Source organism: Polypterus senegalus, chromosome 10 (genome assembly GCF_016835505.1).
Source record: "Polypterus senegalus isolate Bchr_013 chromosome 10, ASM1683550v1, whole genome shotgun sequence".
NCBI lineage: Eukaryota > Metazoa > Chordata > Cladistia > Polypteriformes > Polypteridae > Polypterus > Polypterus senegalus.
In genome coordinates this window covers 89183696-89206581 of record NC_053163.1, presented here as the reverse complement: position 1 = coordinate 89206581, position 22886 = coordinate 89183696, and the positions used below count along the sequence as shown (strand labels likewise).

The 22886-nt window shown below is 39.4% G+C and overlaps 1 protein-coding gene across 5 annotated transcripts in view; it reads right to left on the bottom strand.

Annotated features, from left to right (window-relative positions):
• Window positions 1-22886, bottom strand: part of atp11c (ATPase phospholipid transporting 11C) — a 266736-nt gene that overhangs the window by 120627 nt on the left and 123223 nt on the right. For all 5 annotated transcript variants that reach the window (XM_039766150.1, XM_039766151.1, XM_039766152.1 and 2 more), the window contains exons 4-5: window positions 8720-8800; window positions 2363-2470 (exon numbers count right to left, since the gene is read on the bottom strand). In XM_039766150.1, coding sequence (XP_039622084.1) covers window positions 2363-2470; window positions 8720-8800 — 189 coding nt within the window. The remainder of the gene's footprint in view (window positions 1-2362; window positions 2471-8719; window positions 8801-22886) is intronic.

Here is a 22886-nt window from a genome sequence, read left to right as displayed (position 1 = left end):
CATATTAACTGCTCGCTTAATTTCCTTCCACAACATGTCGACTGGATTAAGGTCAGGACTTTGATTTGGCCATTCCAAAACATTAACTTTATTCTTCTTTAACCATTCTTTGGTAGAACAACTTGTGTGCTTAGGGTCGCTGTCTTGCTGCATGACCCACCTTCTCTTGAGATTCAGTTCATGGACAGATGTCCTGACATTTTCCTTTAGAATTCTCTGATATAATTCAGAATTCATTGTTCCATCAATGAAGGCAAGCCGCCCTGGCCCAGATGTAGCAAAACAGGCCCAAACCATGATACTACCACCACCATGTTTCACAGATGGGATAAGGTTCTTATGCTGGAATGCAGTGTTTTCCTTTCTCCAAACATAACGCTTTTCATTTAAACCAAAAAGTTCTATTTTGGTCTCATCCGTCTAAAAAGCATTCTTCCAATAGCCTTCTGCTTTGTCCATGTGATCTTTAGCAAACTGCAGACGAGCAGCAATGTTTTTTTTGGAGAGCAATGGCTTTCTCCTTGCAACCCTGCCATGCACACCATTGTTGTTCAGTGTTCTCCTGATGGTGGACTCATGAACATGAACATTAGCCAATGTGAGAGAGGCCTTCAGTTGCTTAGAAGTTATCCTGGGGTCCTTTGTGACCTCGCTGGCTATTACTGTACACGCCTTGCTCTTGGAGTGATCTTTGTTGGTCGACCACTCCTGGGGAGGGTAACAATGGTCTTGAATTTCCTCCATTTGTACACAATCTGTCTGACTGTGGATTGGTGGAGTCCAAACTCTTTAGAGATGGTTTCGTAACCTTTTCCAGCCTGATGAGCATCAACAACTCTTTTTCTGAGGTCCTCAGAAATCTCCTTTGTTTGTGCCATGGTACACTTCCACAAACATGTGTTGTGAAGAGCAGACTTTGATAGTTTCCTGTTCTTTAAATAACACAGGGTGCCCACTCACACCTGATTGTCATCCCATTGATTGAAAACACCTGACTCGAATTTCACCTTCAAACTAACTGCTAATCCAAGAGGTTTACATACTTTTGCCACTCACAAATACGTAATATTCGATAATTTTCCCCAATAAATAAATGACCAAATATAATATTTTTGTCTCGTTTGTTTAACTGGTTTCTCTTTATCTACTTTTAGGACTTGAGTGAAAATCTGATGATGTTTTGGGTCATATTTATGCAGAAATATATAAAATTCTAAAGGGTTCACAAACTTTCAAGCACAACTGTATTCACATAAAAATAAAAAAGCTATTAAAAAGTGTTACAATATTAAAAAGGCCAATATTTATTAATCTAATGCCAATGAGAAGTGTACTAGGATCATGCAAAAACTTCTGATCCATACTAAGCAGCAGTGTGAACCACAAGCTTTTTATGGAAAAAGAACAATGTTTCATATACAATTATAAAACTATTTTGGCAAAAAGTAACTCTAGAGTTTTTTTCTTGTTCAAAACATTAACCAATCAAATTCAGATGGATCAAATAAGACAATTACAGCAGAGTCTCTGTTTTCTGTTTTAAAGATGTAAATCAGTTTTTGTTTCAGACACATAAGTGCAATCATTCTGTTAGAATTTACTTGAAGTGTTACTTCATTGCATAGCTGAACAGAAGTCCAGCCAAATAACAAACAATAGAAAACCAAATTACATACTATATAATATACTGTATATTGTGTTATTCAGCCTGATGCATTGCAATTTTTATTTGTATTCACGGCATCTCCTAGTAGACTTCTTAAGAATAAGCAACTATCTCCAAGTAAATATCCCAAAAACAAGCACTAGGTACTGAAATTACAAGGCATCCTATTTGTAGATATGAAGTTCTAAAAAATGTAATCAAATGAGATCTTCTATCTTTGTAGATTGATTTACACTGCAAATCATAAATAAATACATATTAAAAATGCAACAACAAAGTATAAAGGCATTAAATACTTAGTGTGAAGAAATAAATACTAAAAGGTAAGATACTGATTCAGGGTCATACACGTATATCCTACCCTTCACAAGCAAGCTGCAACTTAAATGGCATAAAGAATTCTAAAATTTGATACCTGGCTTTCTCAAAAACACAAAGTCAAAAGTCATTTACCTTCACTGGACACAAGCATACACAGAATTTGATGAGCTATTTGAAATCCAAAATGCACTAAAATATTTGGAACAGCTTTTAGTTTGATATAGACACCCGAGCAGATTGTATGCTTTGTCCAAAAATAAACATTGGGTGCATCATAGATTTGCAAAGTGTGAAACAAAAAGAGATGGCAACGTAATAAGGGTGAGAGACAACAGAAGCAGCCAGTACAGTCCTGTTGCTTGAAAGACTCATTACCTTGATATTCTTGCTTTCTTTGCGATTTCTCTTGCCATTTTCAAGTACAGTGACAGGGTACTTGTTCACCTCATTATCAGCTTTATGTCTGAGCCAATCTTCATAGCCCTGAAAGGAGGACAGAAGAAATATTCAGTCATATGTGACAAAGTAATAACACAAACACCTTGTATGGCAGCAATTACAAGGTTAAAACAAAAAAGGTGTATATATTAAAATAAAGACACTGGCAACAAAGTCTAGGTTATTTTAAGACTTTAGATGCACATATTACATCAATCATCTCCAAATACAGTAAACCATACACAGAAATGGTAGATAATGATGCATAAACATGTCTGAATTCATAAAGACACTGGTATGTTAAAATACAGAGGAAGTGCGGACATAATTTTCCTGCATTGGATTAGTATTGTCTAAAGTACTCCTCAAAGATTAGGCAGGATACTGAGGGAAGTCTTGCACATTAAATAGTTCCTCCAAAATGCATAGTTTTTTCATTGCCTTCACTGTGTTACTAATTCTTTAAATTCGATTCAGAGGTAGTTTATTTTAACATTGTCACATTCTAATTTAGAATGCTTGTATAAAGTCTCTGTTTTCTGTTACAACAGTAATACAGGTTTATGGTGCGGTTTATTCACACATGTCTGTTTCAGTCATAGTTTACTAACCTCTCAGTTATTACATTGAACAAGACATATCAGAATAAGAAAAACTTTATTAATCCTGGGGGAAAATATTTATGTTACAACTTTACAAATAGACAAAGGCACAAGTAACACTAAGAGCAACTTTAAAAAAATAAGCATATAAAATAAAAATAGAATATAAATATCAAAATACAGTAATAATAATAATAATTCATTACATTTATAGCGCTTTTCTCAGTACTAAAAAGCGCCACCCACAATCTGCAAAGTACAATTTATTGTACAATAAGAACAATAAATCCTCATTCACAAATCTCTACAGGTACATTGTGAATGAAATACAATAAATACTATGCAAGTTAGTATCTTACAAAATCCCAAATATACTAAACAGTAACAGCACCCTGAACTTGGAGTATTTCACATAATAATATTGCACATTAAGTGAAATATCTCACATTCTGAGAACAAAACAATGTTCACATGAGAAGAACATACAAGTTATTGCATATACTGTATAAGTAGCTGAAAATGTACTGGGATATCCATTAAAAGAAAAGGGAACCGCTTATAGTATGGATGATTGACCAGAAGAGGAGTTATAGAGTCTGATGGCTGTGGGAAGGAAGGATTTTCTGTGAAGTTCAGTGGAGCACTTTATGCTTGTCAGTCTACTGCTGAAAACGCTCCTCTGTCCAAACACAAAACAATGAAGCGGGTGATTAGCATTTTCAATAAAAGACTGAAGATGAGACAACATTCTCTGATGTGCCACAGTTTCCAAGCTGCACAGTTTTGCTCCTACCACAGAGCCAGCCTTCTGAATTAGTTTGTTTAGCCTCTTAATGTCTGCCATTTTCATGCAGCTAAGACAGTCAGTCATTCTCCAACCAGTTATATCCTAATACAGGGTCACAGGGGTCTGCTGGAACCAATCTCAGCCAACACAGGGTGCAAGGCAAGAACAAATCCCGGGGAGGGCAACAGTCCACCGCAGGACACACACACACGCAACAAGCGCACACTAGGGACAATTTAGGATCGACAATGCACCTAACCTGCATGTCTTTGGACTGTGGGAGGAAACCAGAGCACCCGGAGGAAACCCACGCAGACACAGGGAGAGCATGCAAACTCCACGCAGGGAGGACGCGGGAAGCAAACCCAGGTCTCCTTACTGTGTGGCAGCAGCACTACCACTGCGCCACCGTGCCACCCCATCTCAGACATGCCACAGCAAAAAAAAGGCACTGGCAACCACACACTCATAAAACATTCATGGCATAGTGTTGCACATCCTAAAATATCCTAGTCTTCATAGGAAATACAGCTTACTTTGACCCTTATATACTGTACAGCCAATAATTTCTAGCTTACTGTTCATATACACCCCCAGATGCTTTTATTCCTGAACAATCATCACATCCACACCCGTAATAGAAGGGGAGTAACTGATCATGATCTTAAATCGTAAATCCACCTCCAATTCTGGTGTGGACCTGCAGCTGATTCAACTCACACCAGTCAATAAAACTGTTCGCAACCTTCCTATATTCTGCCTCATCACCATGCCTGATACTTCAGACTATTGCAGAGTCATCTGAGAATTTCTGCAGATGGCAGCCCTCTGTGTTGTAGCTAAAAGCCATAGTATACAAGGCGAAAAGAAACAGTGACAGAACTGTCCCTTATAGAGCACTAGTGCTACACAGTCCTGTAGCTGCACATATTGCGGGTTTCCAGTCGGAGAGTCCATGATTCGTGAAACTAAGAGAGCATCCACCTGCATTGCCAACAGCTTACTACCCAGTCTTGCTGGCTGGCTAATGTCAAAAGCACAAAGAAACATAATCCTAAGAGTTCCTCCTGATATGTCTAGGTGACTGTAGGAACAGTGCGATGGGGTGCAATGCTGACCTAACCTGGGGGCAAAGACCACTCTCCCAAAAACTTTCATTGTATGCGCTGTGAGAGCCACTGGACTGTAGTCAGATGGGGCACTAGGATGTGTATTATTTGGTGCAGAAACCAGACAATGTGTATCCATAGAACTGGCACCTTTTGAATTCTCAGGTTCATGTTAAAAATCTCTAGCAGCACCACTTGGCAGAATGAATGAAAGTGAGAGATGGTTAGCTTGTATAAGCGTTGTAGACAGAAGAGGGGGTGGAGGTGGGTTCAATCAGTAAGGTGTAGGATGCAGTGATTTTACACACCCCTTGCATTGTAATGAGGGGTTAGGGAGGGAAAAGTGAGCAAACGAGGCACCAATGGTGGTATCCAGGTGTACAGTGTCAGTCACAGAGGGAGAGCTGCAGGGTAGGGTGGGCTGAGGCATGTTGTCAAACCTGTTAAAACACTGCTGAAACTCATTGCCATTTTCTTTGTCACCCAGGCAGCTGGGATTAAAGCCAGTGATTGTCCTCCTACCATTCCACACCACTCTGGTGTTGTTCCTCCAGATTTATCCTATAGCTGTCCCTCCCCTATTTAATTTTAATGGACAACTGTTTCTGTATCCTCTTCATTGCCTCTCTGTCACTGGACCTAAATGCTCTCTACTTTTTATTCAGAAGGGTTTTAATGTCATTGATAACCCATGACTTGTTTTAGGGAAGCAGCATACAGGTTTGAAAGGCACAGTCTAGTCCACACAGAAGTTGATGCATTCTGTGACATAGTCTGAGAGGTAATCAATGTCCTCTAAATGTGGCTTGCAAAGAACATCCCAGTCATTTGCCTTTAAACAGTCCTGCTGAGCTGAGGCTTCCTTTGACAACACCATCACGGCCTTGACAGTGGCTAACTGCATCTAAACAAGTGGCACATAAAGGTGAAGAAGGTACACCAGATTTTGGTCCAATCTACCCAGAGGAGGAATAGTTGTGGAACTGTATGGCTCTTTAATATTAGCAAACATTAAATCCAGTATTTTATTCTCTCTGGTGGGACAATTCACAAACTGGATAAAGGTACTAAGCATTCTGTTCAGGGAAACGTGATTATAAAATATCCAGAAATGAGGATGAAAGCATCCAGGTGTTTCATCTGGATTCTCGTGGGGACTGAATGGATGATGTCATATGTAGTCATTGTGTTTGCCGATGGAGGGATGTAAACAACAATAGCCATTGCATGTGTGTACTCCCTGGGCATGTAGTATGGGAGTAACATAGCATCCATATACTGCATGTAGGGAAACATTGGTGAAATGTGGGAATTATAAGTGAAGATTTTCAGCATCTGGGTACTGAACTGTGCTAGGGCAGACAACACACCACATCAACAGTGTGGCTCTATATATTTATTTTATTTTGTATTACACACATCTGAACATTACCTTCTATGCCTATACATGGGCTTTTGATAGCATTAATACAACATAAGATCTAAAGTTTAAAACTGTAATCTAATTTGGAACAGAAAAGGTGTTACGATGGACGAATTAATGATGCTAGGTAACACTCCACTGTTCTGGCAAAAAGGGATTTTACTCTTTAGGCAGAATAACACTCAAGATTTTAGTTAATATTGAAGATTATTTTTTTGCTTTAAATTAAAATGTGCCTTCCTGGCCTTCATACATATTTGGCAGAACATCTACTCATCCAGTCATTTTGTAAACTCACTTATCCAGCATTTGGTCACAAGAAAGAATGAGACTATCCCAGCATGTGCTTCGCACAAGGTAGAAACAATCCCTAAAAATGCACCAAGCTACTGCAGGTTACATACTGTAAACACACACACACCCACATACACAACAGGGTCAATTCACCTATCCTTCATATCTTTGGACTGTAACAGAAAAAAAGAGCACCCAGATGAAACCAACACAAAAATGGTGAGAACATACAAACTTCATATAAGGAGCACCTAGAACTTGAAATCTGGTCGCCTTCTTACAAGGTAGTAGCACTATCACTGTGCGACCCTACTGAGAGAACATTGAGATACTGTACATATCACATATTTAAAAGTTAAATTTTTGGCTCTCTTGTACCATATTAACTTTATGACTCTTTTTAATTATTTAGTGTTATTTTCATCCATCCATCCATTTTCTAACCCGCTGAATCCAAACACAGGGTTACAGGGTTCTGCTGGAGCCAATCCCAGCCAACACAGGGCACAAGGCAGGAACCAATCCGCAGGACACTCACAAACACACCCACACCCACACACCAAGCACACACTAGGGCCAATTTAGAATTGCCAATCCACCTAACCTGCATGTCTTTGGATTGTGGGAGGAAACCCACACAGACACAGGGAGAACATGCAAACTCCATGCAGGGAGAACCCGGGAAGCGAACCCAGGTCCCAGCGCTACCACTGCACCACCGTGCCGCCCCAGTGTTATTTTCTCTTCTAAAATTTTTTGACCCAATAGCTTGCTTTTTTCAACTATGATTTTGCATTACATATGAATACTTTTTTGGCCTGGTCTGGTTCGAATAAATTCCAAGGTAAGCTTCACTTTGATTACTTCTAGTGAAGAGAAATTTAACATCACCTAGTTACTTTCCTAATAGTAATGGTTCACTCTATCTTTTTTTTTTATATCTTAATATAAACTCCTGCATTCAAATTCCAGCTTTGAGCAGTGCCTGTGTAGCGTCTGCACTGTCACCTCCTTTCTGTGGCAGTTTTCCTCTAGTCACTTTGGTGTTCATCCAATATCTTAAAGATATTGATATACGGGCTAAGCTAACTGGACACTTTAAACCTCATCCAAGGTTGGTTTTGCCCAGTACTGCTGAGAAAGGCATCACTCCTGAATTAGATTAGCAGATTAGAAAATGGATGGGTAAATATAAATATGTGATGTCCTTTGAAAAATCCTCAGTACAATTAACATTTGTGGATTATTAAAATACTCCGTAATGTGGAATGGTGTGACCTGCATGCATAACAACATAACTTGAAATATGAGATAAGCCTTTGTTTTAAAAGAAAAAAACCTGAAAATATATGCAAACTACTGTAGAAGTAAAACGCATGCATTCGTAAAACAAACTAAACCGAAGGGAAGTGCCACACTGTGAACCACAAAGAAAGATTTTAAAATAAATTTCTGTGTTGCCTGGATACCTAATCACATAGGCTTTTTACTAATTGTACAGAGGCTTGATAGAAGGATCTCAGGAATCGACTGCAGCTGTTAAGTGCAGAGCAAATAAAAGGAAAAAACAAAAACAAGGAGAAGCAAACTGAACAAAGAAATGACCTAATAATTATTTGATATCTTAAACACAACCACATAAATACATACATGTATATGTGTTTGTAAGTGTGCACAGTATATTTTACCATATAAGTATTAAGAAAATGTGTAATTTCCACATGAGCAATAGCTGAGCATGGGGTTCAAACCCAGGACACTTTATTTGTGTACTCCACTATCCCTACCATGACCCTTCCTGAAAAACATTCATATTAGTTTAATTGGTGATTTGAATTTTCCCATGCGAGTCTGTGCACAAGTGAGCCTAGCAAAGAACTACAGACAACTAGGACATTCTCTGCCTTGTGTCCACTGTTCTGCAGTAGACATTTCTTCCCTGCATCTCTAAATTGGATTAGTTTATAATGCTATTCTGTGTATATTTCCAAAATTTCTGAGCTTTACAAATACCCCCAAAAAAAACAAGGCGTTCTATAGGTCTGCTTTTAAACTAGGAACTGAAAAGATATAACTCACCTGTTTAATGGCTGTGACTGTGATTACAAAGAACAGGGGCAAACCACTGGTAACAGGACTGGTAGGTGTGTCTACTATTACCTGCAAATAAAAAGTAACAATTAAGCCTCGGTACACATATGAGACCTTACACTTATTAAAAGTTTATAAACACTTATTCATACATTTTGCAGATGAAACCCAGCAAACTAATTCTTAGGAAGAAACTAGAAGATGATGTTGGAGATTTCACCTTAGGATTCTGTCCTGTGTTGAAATGAAGGAGATAACTACCCAATTTAGATTATTACAATGGATGGAAATCTCACTGCAAGCTGAAGAGCATAAAAAGGTCACAAGGGGTTGAAAGACTGCTGGTGGTATTAAAGGTAAGCAAAATAATATTTTCATGATAATTGCTATCATACATACAAGCAATTTTTTTGTGTATAACTCTAACTTTTGAATGGAGCTGCACAAGATTTAGTGAATGAATGAATGATCTTTATTGTCATTGTCACAGGTACAACGAAATTGGAAGATGTCTCTGGTCAGTGCATTATCACATATATAAAAAAACGAGTAGAATATAAACAAACATTATAAACAAACATTCAGTAGTGCAAATTATCACATCTATAAAAAAAAGAGTGAATCTAAACAAACATTATAGACAAACATTCAGTAGTGCAAATTGCATAAGTCAGTGCATAATTCATATAGCTGTTATGTGACCATTATCTGCTTTTAGTGGCATTGAGACGTGCTATTGCAGTTGGGTAAAAACTATGTTTGAGTCTATTTGTCCTTGCATGTATTGCTCTATACCGTTTGCCTGATGGCAGCAGTTCGAATAGGGAGTGTCCAGGGTGTGAGGTGTCCTTTATGATGTTATGGGCTTTTTTTTTGTGGAGATGGAGGTATGAGGACATGAAGACTTCTGAAGTTCCTTCTACGATTATGTTATAAAATTGTCTATGTTAACTTGGTAAGCTGACCATGTGAAACGGATAATGGTGAGCAAACAACATATTTACCCACAGAAACAAAGTATTTAAATTATCTACAGAAGGTGGCTTTATTGTGAAAATTTCTCTTAGACTGTTTAAACTAGTATAAGAACAAAGATGAATTTTATATATATACTCAATAGTCTTTCATTATCCTCTAGACCCCAAAAAGTACAATTTATCTCATGTTCCTGCAGTACATAAGGTGACACCACAGAGGTGAAGGTAGAAGCAACTGTGAGACAGACATACTTTAAGTATATATAACCATCATTACTTTTGTTGATAAACATAAGGAAAGAACCAAATTAATGGGATTGAAGGTACCACACAGGGTTGCTAGGCTGACTCTCCTCAAAAGGATGAGCTGCAGATCAATATGGGTGGACAAAATTAAACCCTATGGCTTCACTAGATTGAAGTAAAACATTTGATGTGTTGCGGATTTGTATCGCACATGCCCCCAGGTATCTCATACAAGGAATGTACTGGGAGCAGCCTACTTGCAAATTACACACAAACCAACCAAAGACACATGGAAGTGATTCTTTCTATGTGTGTTTGAAAGTATTTAAATATTTCCTAAAAGTATCTAGTGTGGTCCCCGGCCGGGGAAGACCAGAGGAGGGCTTGTGCCTCCTCCAGACTGCAAGGGGGCGATCGCCCTGGTTGTACTGGGGGCCACGGGTAGAGGGCTTGGAAGCCCAACCCTGTAGGGGCCCGTGGCCACCGCCAGGCGGCACCCATGTGCCTGAGGAACTCTGGAGCCCAGCACTTCCGCCACACCAGGAAGTGCTGGGGGGGAAGAGAACAGGAGACACCCGGACGGCTTCCGGGTGCACAGCCGGCACTTCCGCCACACAGGGGTGTGTCCAAAGGAGAGTGTCGGGAAGCAGCTGGAGCCCATCCGGGTTCCCATTTAAGGGGCCGCCTCCCTCCAGTCATTAGTGGATTGGACTGGAGGCCGCCAAAAGAAAGGCATAAGGACTGTGAGGCCTGGACAGTTGGGGGAACAGTGCTGGAGGCACTGGGGGTGCACGTGAGCACAATTATTGTAAATAATATTATAAAATAAACGGTGTGTGGTGAAACTATGTTGTCCGTCTGCCTGTGTCCGGGTCTCAGTTCACACTAGATATGGTGACTCAGTCTGTCCAACTCGGCTTGGTGTTACTGCAAACCTTAGTAAGACAAACAGTTTACAGGTGAAACAAAGTAAAAGAGTTAGTAGTAAAACATTTTAAGCAAGGGTCAATGATATACTAGTAACAAGTTACCCACAATTATGTTTTGGAAAAGAAAAAAAACCTGATACCTTTCACCGTAACACTCCACTACAACACCAGACGAAGTACATGGGATTTAGCACTTTGTGGTCTTTTTCCTGTGGCACACCTCAAGGTTCACAATTGATTCTTTATCCATTTTCTGTATTAGCATTACGCCGTTGGGAAATCTGATTGGCTACCTAGGCCTCAAGCACATATACAGGGATGACAGCCAGTTCTACATAAAGGCAATTTCTGGGTACATTCAAGTTACAAGCGAATATACTGCCTAATTCGATGACATCAGTGTATGGATATCTAACCTCCCTATACCTGAATATAAAGAGTACAGATCCACTTCTTGTGGGATATCCAGGTCAACTCGACTCAAAAACTTTGACTTTTTCTCTAAAGATCTCTGCTCCAGCATACTTAATTGAAATCACACAGATAAAAATATTACATCTCCTTATGCCATCAAGGCATACTTCTGCCACTTACAGAACACTAATAAAGTTAGACCCCTTCTGCATTATTGCTGTTCACTTTTCAAATATGTTCTTCTATTTTTCTTTTTTTTACTACTTTCAAAATGTTGCCAGTGTGCTGACATGGACTGTATGAACCTGATTAAAACTGCTTTTGCACAATGTAGTATTATTTTCAGAACTACATATTAACTTGTACAGCTACTATAAACTCTAGAATATCTGATATCACTGATTGGCACATATAAACCTGCAAGAAAGAAGGCAAAATATTTTCAAGTCAACTACTCCAACAGTGTTAATTTACTTTTAGTTTTATAACTCTCTTCACACAAAATCAATGGTCAGGTTCAAATCACGTTTACATACTCCCTCTTTTATTTTAATAGGCTATACCTATATTCATTAATTTGAGTGTTCTGTACAGTATGTACTGACCCTGACTCTACCATATTGTCATCTCATACTATACGCCTATGCAAATGTACTAAAAGGTCATCCTTACATTTGTTTCTTTGCAATATACTATGTCATGAATACTTTTAATTTCACCTTTTTATTTTCAACTGTACTTTCTGAAAGATCTTGACACTATGTGACATCTGAATTACAAGTAAATATTAATGGAACAAAAGAATAAACGTGTCCACTTAGGATAAAAGTTTCCCAGGAACATAAACGTTTCCCAGGGATATTTTCCATCAGGTAATCCTCATCCTGATGGTGTTAGTAGAAATAATCAATGTTAAGAGAACCTGCTTAATGTAGATTCCAAAAATTATGTTGCAATAAACGGTTCCATAATGCTCTGAAATTGAATAAAGTGTTCACTCAAGTTGCTAATGTTACTGCTTAAGCTGTTCACACATGCAGTTGTCTTTTGGCCAGAGATGTGATGATTACACTAATAGCAAGACAAGCACAATTCCTGTAGATTTTGATTATTGGGAACCATATTGTGTCCATATTTTTCATACAAAAAAATGTATAACCCAAAAGGTCATAATTGCCTAATTTATACATAAAGTAAAACAGAAAGTAAGATAACTTTTCTTAGCCTGTCATGTACTGCAGTACAACCAATTGTGGCTGTATAAAGGTGCTGTAATCTGGTAATTTCCCAGAGCAGTTAGTTTAATACTATTCTGAATCTTGTCACAAATCTCTAAATAAACACCTATCTGTCTTGCTGCCAGCACACTACTTAACTCTGTAAATAATATAAGACAACAACTCTCAGACAGAAAGGTTACAATAATTTAGGACTGACTCCAGGATAGTGCTTAAGTACATTATGTGATATTTCCTCTGTTTGTGTAGGTGTCTGAAAATCTCAGTGCAATTTGTTATACTTAAAATAACATTTGCTCATTTACCTTTGTAAGCTTTTCAATGAACATCAAGTGGTTACTCTAATGTGGCCATGTAGGGGACAGTGTGGGTCTGTGCACGAGTGTGCTGCGTAGTGGACTTGTCTCATCTTGTCCATGGTGTTACAACCTCCCTATATCTCTGAACGGGATAACATGTTACAAAGCACACAGAGTGGATGGTTGAGTGAAGACAACATAGTGTTAGTGTATGCTCTATAAATATAATATAAATAATGTCTGACAGTGAAATGTGATGCACGTTAATATTGCAGCATATTATCATGAATATTCTTTGTGCTCGATACTCCCGATTTCTGTCAGTCTTGATCTATGCTACTCAAATCTTTTTTTACTAATTCATTGCTGTTTATAATTTAGTGAATGAAAATTATTTTTGGTCACTAGAGCCACACCTTGCAATTCATGATTCACCCTTCTGCTAGGAAATAGTATATGTTGCATTCACCATGTGTACAACATATAAACAGTTACTAACTGTGTTACCCAGCCTTACTCTCTCAAAAGCACTGTCCTGTTCTCTTCTTATCACGTTCTGAAAAAATACATCTCTATCAGCAACAGAAAAAAATATTGCACTTTGTTCTATTCAATTGTGGTTTGGCTCCATCAGTTTATTCACTTTTTTCTTTGTCTTCAAATCTTCAAAAAGTGCTTAATGTTGAACATTGATATTGCAACCTTATTGACAATATTCAGATGGACAAGAGTGTTGGATTTGTTAAAAGTGCAAGACTATGCATTCATAAAAAATGTAGTGTAACTGGTTTTGGGATTAATCTCAATCAATTTTTTGTAATCTCATATTTGTTGTCAAAATTAACACAAACCTGGACCACCGAAGCTATCATAAACATTGCATGATATTTTTCCCTGTTTCTAACTGTGCTCGTTTTACCAAGGGCACCCCCTTCCCTATGTTCTTCCAATTATGCTCGAGTCAAGGAGGGGGAAAACCCTCCTTTCTTCAAATGCTATCTGTGGGTCTTCAAAAAGGTAAAACTGGGTTTCAAGGTCATACAGTTTGAGAAACACTGCTCTAAAATAACCTTGGAATTCGGTAAGCCAATGAAATTGATATTTTCAAGTGATTGAGGAGAAAAAATGCAGCAGTTGCTACCTTTCATGACATGGTGCTTTTATTGATGCTCTTATTTAAATTTTGTGAGTGATGATAAAATCATCTGGAGCAGCACACTAGCAAATGTGAACTGTATTCCCCACTTCAGCAGTTGCACAAGGTTGCTGACAAGTTGGGGGGAGAGGTAATATATGTTAAATATCTTTCTTATTGAATTAGATGCACAAAACTGAGTATGCTCATAGTCACAGAACCTGGCAAGTACTTAATTACTAAATGTGTCTTCTGCCTATGGTGGGCTGGCGCCCTACTCAGGGTTTGTTTCCTGCCTTGCGCCCTGTGTTGGCTGGTATTGGCTCCAGCAGACCCCTGTGACCCTGTAGTTAGGATATAGCGGGTTGGCTAATGGATGAATGGATGTGTCTTCTGTGAGCTTCACTGAACTTTTCTCTTTTTTCACTTCCCTTCTACAGATTGTCTTCATATATAGAAAGTGAAATGGGAGCCACAGAGTATTAGAATGCCACACTCACTACAACATTATTAATGACAAATATCAACAAACAAAAAATATGTGTTGGCCTTTTTTCTTTTTTCTACGACATCACTAAATTTCATTTAAATCTTCCAAGGTATTTTTGAGGTTTTGGGGTATATACAATTTTTATTGTATTTTTCTACCCCTAAATACTGATATATTAAAATATCCTTTCTTAGCAGATAGCTACTGTGATAACACCTTCCTGCCAAATTTCAACTTTTTAGCCTTTCTAGCTTTCTTATTTGTCAAAAATGTACTGTTGTATTTACATTGCTATTACAAAGATCTTGCTAGAAAATGTTCAAGTTCATGGCTAGTTCTTTCAAAATCAGCAATAACTTCATGCAGGTTGTCTGAATTGATTTTGTTTCTCATACATTCCCATGGCAGAACAATCCATTAAAACCGACTGAAGTGCAGCTTCACTGGACTTCAATGGCACTTCAGAATATGCGTTGATTTCAGTGTAGCAAAACTACTACATGATTACTGGACAAATGCTTTGAAATGTAATTTCCAGGGAAGATCAGAATCTCTGAATTCAAACTAGGTGGGGTGGAATTAGCCAGCCAGCTAGCTAACTGTGCATAATGGCAGACAGTGCTAATATTGTTGATCTGATTTTGGCAAAGACCTTTCCTAAGTCTTCCTTATGAGGACAGCAGGGCAGATCAATGACCAAGACTGATTTTATTCCAAACTCAGGGAAAAATAACTGGTCTTTTCCACTCTCCTGGTATGACAAGGTGAGCTGGCTGACTGGAAGTGCTGTGACAAAGAAAATGTACCGTTGGCCATGTCTCTTAATGAAAACAAGTCAAGGTTTTTGGTCAAAATTGGGTTTTGGGGATCTGGCTAATTTTGGCAAGACATACAAATGACATAAGAAAAGCAATGAACAAGTAAGTTCATGTGTACAGTTAAGTTGTCTTGGGAGGGTCAGAGTAGAACATGCAGTTAACGGTGGTGTTTGTATTCAGGTGGCCAAACACAACGAAACAATGAAAAAAAACAGGGCCATTCTTAACTGTCTTATTGGCATCATTTTGCTGCTTGGCAGTCAATAGATGGCATTCAGAGGGCATGATGAGGTAGTGAATCTGCTAACAAGAGGAATTACAGGGAATTCACTGAAACATTATCCAAATATGATACTGGCTTGGCTACACACTTCCAGTCATCTTCTGTGTTTTCTGGTATGTTCAATTCCATTCAAAATGATTTGGTTTCTGCTATTGTAGCCAGTGATGTTGATTAAATGAAATTAAAGGTCCGGTTCAAACTGGTCCCTTTTTTGCATGGCAAGTAGATGTGAAAACTGACATTTCATGTCATGTCCAACTGCTTGTGATAGTTCGGTATGACAATACTGCACTTCAAATTCAGCAGCAATTTGTTGGATTTTTGATGTTTCAGGGGCTGTAATGCAGAGTCTGTCTTTGATATTCTAAATGAAACATAGCAAGCCTAAACTTACAAAGAAAAACTTGTGGCTCAAACCTATAATGGGGCTGCTGTCATGGCTTCCTCTCTGAATGGATTTCAGGCTAAAGTTAAAGTAATAGCCCCCCGTTTGTACAATACTATGCACACAGACTGAACCCTGGTGTTTTCTCAGGTGGAAAAATGCTTGTCTGAATCCAGAACATATTTAGCAACTCTTTTTGTCAAATTCTTCTAAGAGGATGTCTTTTCTTGAGTGTACAGGGTGTTCAAAGGTTGCCCAGAAAAGCTCCTACTTAGTGGAACTTTAAATCATGAATTGTGAGCACTGTGGCGAAAAACTATGATGGATTCCAGCAGACTTTTGAAAAGATTATCGAGTATTAGACACAGTAGCGGAGGGGACACTTAATGCTGCCAAATGCTTCTTAAGGATACAGGATTTTGAGTTTGCTTTCATGTTGAACACATATGAACAAATCTTCTCAGAAACTGATGTTGTCTTTGACATTGTGCTACAGCCACCACTGACATAAACACATACTCGCGCACACACACACAGAAAGACAGAGAGAGAGAGAGAGAGAGAGAGAGAGAGAGAGAGAGAGAGAGAGATACTGATATAGATAAACAATTTGAAGTAATATGACGAATTTCAGGTCTCCTTAACATTTACAGTTATCATGCCAGGTATAGATAGGGTCATATTATAGGCAATATGTATGCTGAGAGATGATTTCCATTTAAATACTATCTGTGGCTTCCCATGTCACATGTTATAGTTCTTCACTTTGAGGTCAATAGTTTAAGCCACTATAACCTTATTATAAAAGCGAGATCCCTATTGCATTTACCTTGTCTGTTTAGCATCCTCATCTCCCGACTAATTGGATGCTATGACTGAGGACTAGCAACCTATTAAGTGACCTATTCAACACTTAACCCCTATATGAAGCACTCTTTCACATCTCAGTATTTTCTTTCAGGGTGGGGGCATTAATCATTTTACATCGGTAATTGTGTTTTTTTTTGTCTTTCCTTCTGACCCCATTGTGATGTTCCTGTATACGTGTTGCGAGTATTTTAGATGTTTGCCCCATGTATACCGCTGGCCATACATTACATTGAAGGCTGTAAACTGCGTTTCTTGTCTCTGTTGTCAATTTGCTGCTTTTGCCATTGAAAAGGACAGTCTGTAAAGTGTTTGCCAGTTTTTGCTCTATCTTGATCCCAGATTAACACATCTCCGATTTACACACATACTATAAGTTCTACCAGGTACATGTTTAACTGGGCCACTGTGAAATAAAATTCAGGGCCACTACCAAGAGTGCCAGAGAGCTGGCTGAATCTTGGCTCTTGCCATTAACAGCTAATTGGACTTGAACCCAGCATATGAAGGCTTAAAAAGAAGAACATCCAAATAATAAAAAAGACTGCCTTTGATTCCTGTATGTCTAATTATTTTCTTCTGATGATGACACCTGGTAGGTTGTCGAAAGTTTAGGAATAAAAAACTATTTTAAGATATGTGACTCATTCTCTCCCCTTGTGGACCTCTAACTACAAATATGCAAAATGTATCACAGCCCTTATCTTCCATATTTTAGTAGTATTAGTTTATGAACTCTCTAATTTTTTTGTATGAAAAGCGCATTCTGCAATGTGCCTGGTAACAGTGTGTTTGAGATAGACATTCCTTATTGTATTACTTACTGTATTTCATCCTTGCATTTCCAATATTTCCACATTGCTATATTGTTTTTCAAGATGCTGTACTCCATGGAAAATTCTAGGTGACATAACACAGGCATATAAGCCAAAAAGGTTTATTGCAAAGTGCCATTTATACCACCACAATTCTGTCAAAATTCACCAGCGTATCATAGAGACTGAATTTGCTGTTTTAACATTCTACATTCTGCTTATGCTAAAATAAAAATGTAATACTATTTCCAGGTAACGTCTGTATAACTTATTATTTTAACTATAAAACTTCTTTAAATATTATTTAACAAGAATCTGTCTGTTCAGCACTAATAAAGCTGGCAACCAGTTCTGCTGACAAAAGTGAGCCTCTCATATTTATAAACCGATTAAAAAGGCTATAGAGAGAGAGTTAACCAGCATGCTCAAATTTCTCAGAAGTACTGAATTCAAGCAAAATCCTGTTTCAGCACATAAAATAACAATAAACAATGTGATAACAAAAATATGCCTCTATGAACAGTAAGAGTTTTTAGAATGAACACTACACAGTATATTTCTGCTTCTGTTTCTCTCTTTTTTAAAAATCTGGGAAAAATGTCATGCAGGAAAGTGTATTTTAGAATATTATTATATGCGTTAATTGGAAGAACATCTATATCCAATTGAAAAACAAACAACATTCATGGCTGTTTTAATTTAAAAAGTAAGTGAACTGCAAGGTCCTGCAAATGTCTTCTGGAACATTAAAGGAACTAGATAAAGAATCTGAGCAAGGTTAACCTAAATCATATCACTACTTTAAGGATCCCCAGGAGCAGTGATTTTAAACATTGTCACATATGCACACCTGGTGATCATATTCCTGGCCCTGCTGAAGTAAGAAGTACCACTCTGAGACGAGAAGGGAGGCTGTCGCCAACTATACTCATATCTTCTTCTTTACACAGAGTCCTGAGAAGCTGTAATGGGAGGACACCTAACCCCACCACAACGGCCAGAACAGGCTCTACCCATTCTGTTTGGACGTCATAAAACTGGATGAGCCCTGGAGGGTGCCATTTCATTATGATCCAGTGTTCAAGGAGGAGAGATCTCCAGTGTGACCACATCCGTTAATTCGGATCAGAGAATCTTTTGGTTTGGGTTGCTATAGCCAAACATTCATGTTGTGCCCTGATGCACAATTTGTTTTTCATACTAGGTATTAAATGGGGGCGGCACAGTGGCGCAGTGGTAACGCTGCTGCCTCGCAGTTAGGATGCCTGGGTTCGTTTCCCGGGTCCTCCCTGCATGGAGTTTGCATGTTCTCCCCGTGTCTGCGTAGGTTTCCTCCGGGCACTCCGGTTTCCTCCCACAGTCCAAAGACATGCCGGTTAGGTGGATTGGCAATTCTAAATTGGCCCTAGTGTGTGTTTGGTGTGTTTGTGCGTGTCCTGCGGTGGGCTGGCACCCTGCCCAGGATTGGTTCCTGCCTCGTGCCCTGTGTTGGCTGGGATTGGCTCCAGCAGACCCCCGTGACCCTGTGTTTGGATTCAGCGGGTTGGAAAATGGATGGATGGATGGTATTAAACAGGGTTGCCATTTCTGGTCTTTCTATCAAGTCACAACATATACATAGAATTATAGGATACAAATACAAGTTAAAAGATATTATTAAAATTGTTATATTAGAAAAGCAAATACTATACACCCAATATACAAAACAAAGATAAAGACAATAACACAAAATCAAAAACGCAATCAATGTCCCAGGCACACATATTCCTACACATGTATATAAACTGCTCAAAAAAATTAAAGGAACACTTTTTAAGCAGAGTATAGTATCAAGTCAATGAATTCTGGGATATTGATTTATTCAGTTAAGTACCAGAGGGGGATGTTAATCAGATTCAGCTGCTTTGGTGTTAATGAAATTAACATCAGGTGCACTAGAGGGGTAACAATGAAACGACCCCGAAAACAGGAATGGTTTAACAGGTGGAGCCCACTTACATTTTTCCCTCCTCATCTTTTCTGACTGTTTTTTCACTACAGTGATCCCCTGCTATATTGCGGTTCAGCTATCGCGCCCACGCTATATCGCGCCCCGGGTTTGGTTTACCGGATAAACAATTTATCCATCCATTCATCCATCCATCCTCTTCCGCTTATTCGAGGTCGGGTCACGGGGGCAGCAGCTTAAGCAGAGCGGCCCAGACTTCCCTCTCCCCGGCCACTTCTTCCAGCTCTTCCGGGAGAATCCCAAGGCGTTCCCAGGCCAGCCAGGAGACATAGTCCCTCCAGCGTGTTCTGGGTCTTCCCGGGGCCTCCTCCCGGTTGGACGTGCCCGGAACACCTCACCAGGGAGGCGTCCAGGAGGCCTCCTGATCAGATGCCCGAGCCACCTCATCTGACTCCTCTTGATGCGGAGGAGCAGCGGCTCTACTCTGAGCCCCTCCCGGATGACTGAGCTTCTCACCCTATCTTTAAGGGAAAGCCCAGACACCCTGCGGAGGAAACTCATTTCAGCCGCTTGTATTCGCGATCTTGTTCTTTCGGTCACTACCCACAGGTCATGACCATAGGTGAGGGTAGGAGCGTAGATCGACTGGTAAATTGAGAGCTTTGCCTTACGGCTCAGCTCCTTTTTCACCACGACAGACCGATGCAGAGCCCGCATCACTGCGGATGCCGCACCGATCCGCCTGTCGATCTCACGCTCCATTCTTCCCTCACTCGTGAACAAGACCCCGAGATACTTGAACTCCTCCACTTGGGGCAGGATCTCTCCCCCAACCCTGAGAGGGCACTCCACCCTTTTCCGGCTGAGGACCATGGTCTCGGATTTGGAGGTGCTGATTCTCATCCCAGCTGCTTCACACTCAGCTGCGAACCGATCCAGAGAGAGCTGAAGATCACGGCCTGATGAAGCAAACAGGACAACATCATCTGCAAAAAGCAGTGACCCAATCCTGAGTCCACCAAACCGGAGCCCTTCAACACCCTGGCAGCGCCTAGAAATTCTGTCCATAAAAGTTATGAACAGAATCGGTGACAAAGGGCAGCCCTGGCGGAGTCCAACTCTCACAATTTAAAGAGATTATTTTCATAGGAATTGTTATATTCATGCATTATTTTCATTTTTACTTTAAAACTTTCGTAAAAACAATATTTGTCCTTTATTTGCTGCCCCGGGCGTGGTTAAATTTCTTTCTCGCAGGACTTATAACATTGTGATTGGGGGGGGTCTGAACGCACGCTAAAGAGATGCGATCAGTTCAGCTGCTGTCTTGCTGCTGCTGCTGGCCAGCTGCATGTTCTGCTTGTCATGCTTTGCGTCAATCATTTAAAAGCCTGTAAAAGCTCTGCCACTAGCATTCTAAAGGGGGGAGAGAAGGGTGGGAAGTTGGGGAGTGTGGGCTGAACGCACACTAAGGAGATGTGCTCAGATCATCTGCTGGCTTGCTGCAGATGCTGCTGGCGAGCTGCATGTTCTGCTTGTCATTGTTTTAAGAGCTGGGAGCACCTGAAGTTTGTCTGCCAAAAGCATTCCAACAACTGCTGGGTTAGATGTCCGTGAACTTGTTTTAAATTGTTTGTAAGTAGGGCGTGACGTGCAAAAGTCACCATCTCACGAGTTTTGCTTCCTAAGGTTGTGATATCTAGTCTTGCGTGTCGTCAAAGTGTGTCCCCAAGATGATCTGGTCTCGATCGCTTTGCTCAACCTCCCGGAGGCTCGCTACACTCTTCGCGTCTCTCACTTCTCGCGTTGTGAAGGGGAGGAGCTGAACGCACGCTAAGGAGAAGTGGACAGATCAGCTACTGGCTTTGTGCTGCTTCTGCCAAGGTGCGTGTTCTGCTTGTCACTCTGCTCGTTGATCATTTAAAAGCCTGTACAGCAGCAGTCCTTCTGTCTCATTGCCTTGTCTCACGTGACGTTAAAATGTCTCTTGCGGGACGTCAAATTGTCGTCCGAGAAGATCACGTCTCTTCTCCCTAGTCTCCCTGCCAAGAATTTTTTTATAATAGACAGATTTTACTCATATCCTTAGCCCGACATCCACATATCATTGTGTTTACAAAGTGTGTTTTAATAAGTTTACATGTGACCAAAGCATTGAGAGGGGTATTTTAAGGCTTAAACTATAAAAAAATAAAAAAATGTTTATTTATATGGTCTTTCTATATCACAGATTTTCACCTGTCGCTGATGGGTATGGAACATAATTTCTGCGATAGACGGGGGGGGATCACTGTAGTTTTGCATTTGGCTACTGTCAGTGACACAAATGGTAGCATGAGGCGATGCGTGGACCCTACAGAGGTTGCACAGGTAAGTCCAACTTCTTCAGGCAGATCAATACGTGTCATTGCCAGAAGGTTTGTAATGTAATGTTTGGCATCACTCCAAGAGGAAGTGCCATCATGTGCTAAAATGAAAGGTTCACACATACTGTTTACATTTTCAAGAAAGTCAAAATTTCAGTTTAAGTTTATAAGAATAGCCTTTTCCCAATATTAAATACAAATGTAAAAAACATTTCTCGCACTCTTGTATGTTTGTCAGTGAAGTCACCTAGCAAACTGAGCACAATGAATGGAAAAAAAAAAAAAGAAAACTTACAAAAGGAGAACTAATTAAAATGGCATAAGAGTTAGGAATGATTTGGCAAATCTTCTCTTCATCAACACACGGACCGTACATGTAGTCATTCTTCAGCAGCTTCTAGCCACTGCAAGTGTGTCGATGTTAGAGTACTATCTAACAACGGATTAAGTTAGTGTCAACTACTGTGAAGTGGTGCTGGGCGATATGACGATATATATCGTGGGGACGATAGAAAAGTGTCTATCGTCCTTTCTCTTCTATCGTTTCTATCGTTGCTAACCTAATTTTATCAATTACTAAAGAAAATATTGCATCAAATAGGCTATGACAAATGAATGATAATGTCTTGTCGCTATGCAATGCATACTCTACCCTTTATATAAGTGATAATCAAAAATAAAAATGAACTTTTTCGCAAAGAAACTCCATCTTGTGGTTTTGTGACAGTTCAGTTAAATGTCACTTCAAAATAAAGTTGCAAAAAAAAGTATGCAATGATATTTTTGTCAAACTTTTCAGAGAATAACTGGAAACATACTTTATTGTGGGTGGTATATCGTGATATATATCGTTATTGTGATATAAAATAATCCATATCGTGATATATGATTTTTCCATATCGCCCAGCACTACTGTGAAGTTGTGTATAATTTTTTATATTAGGC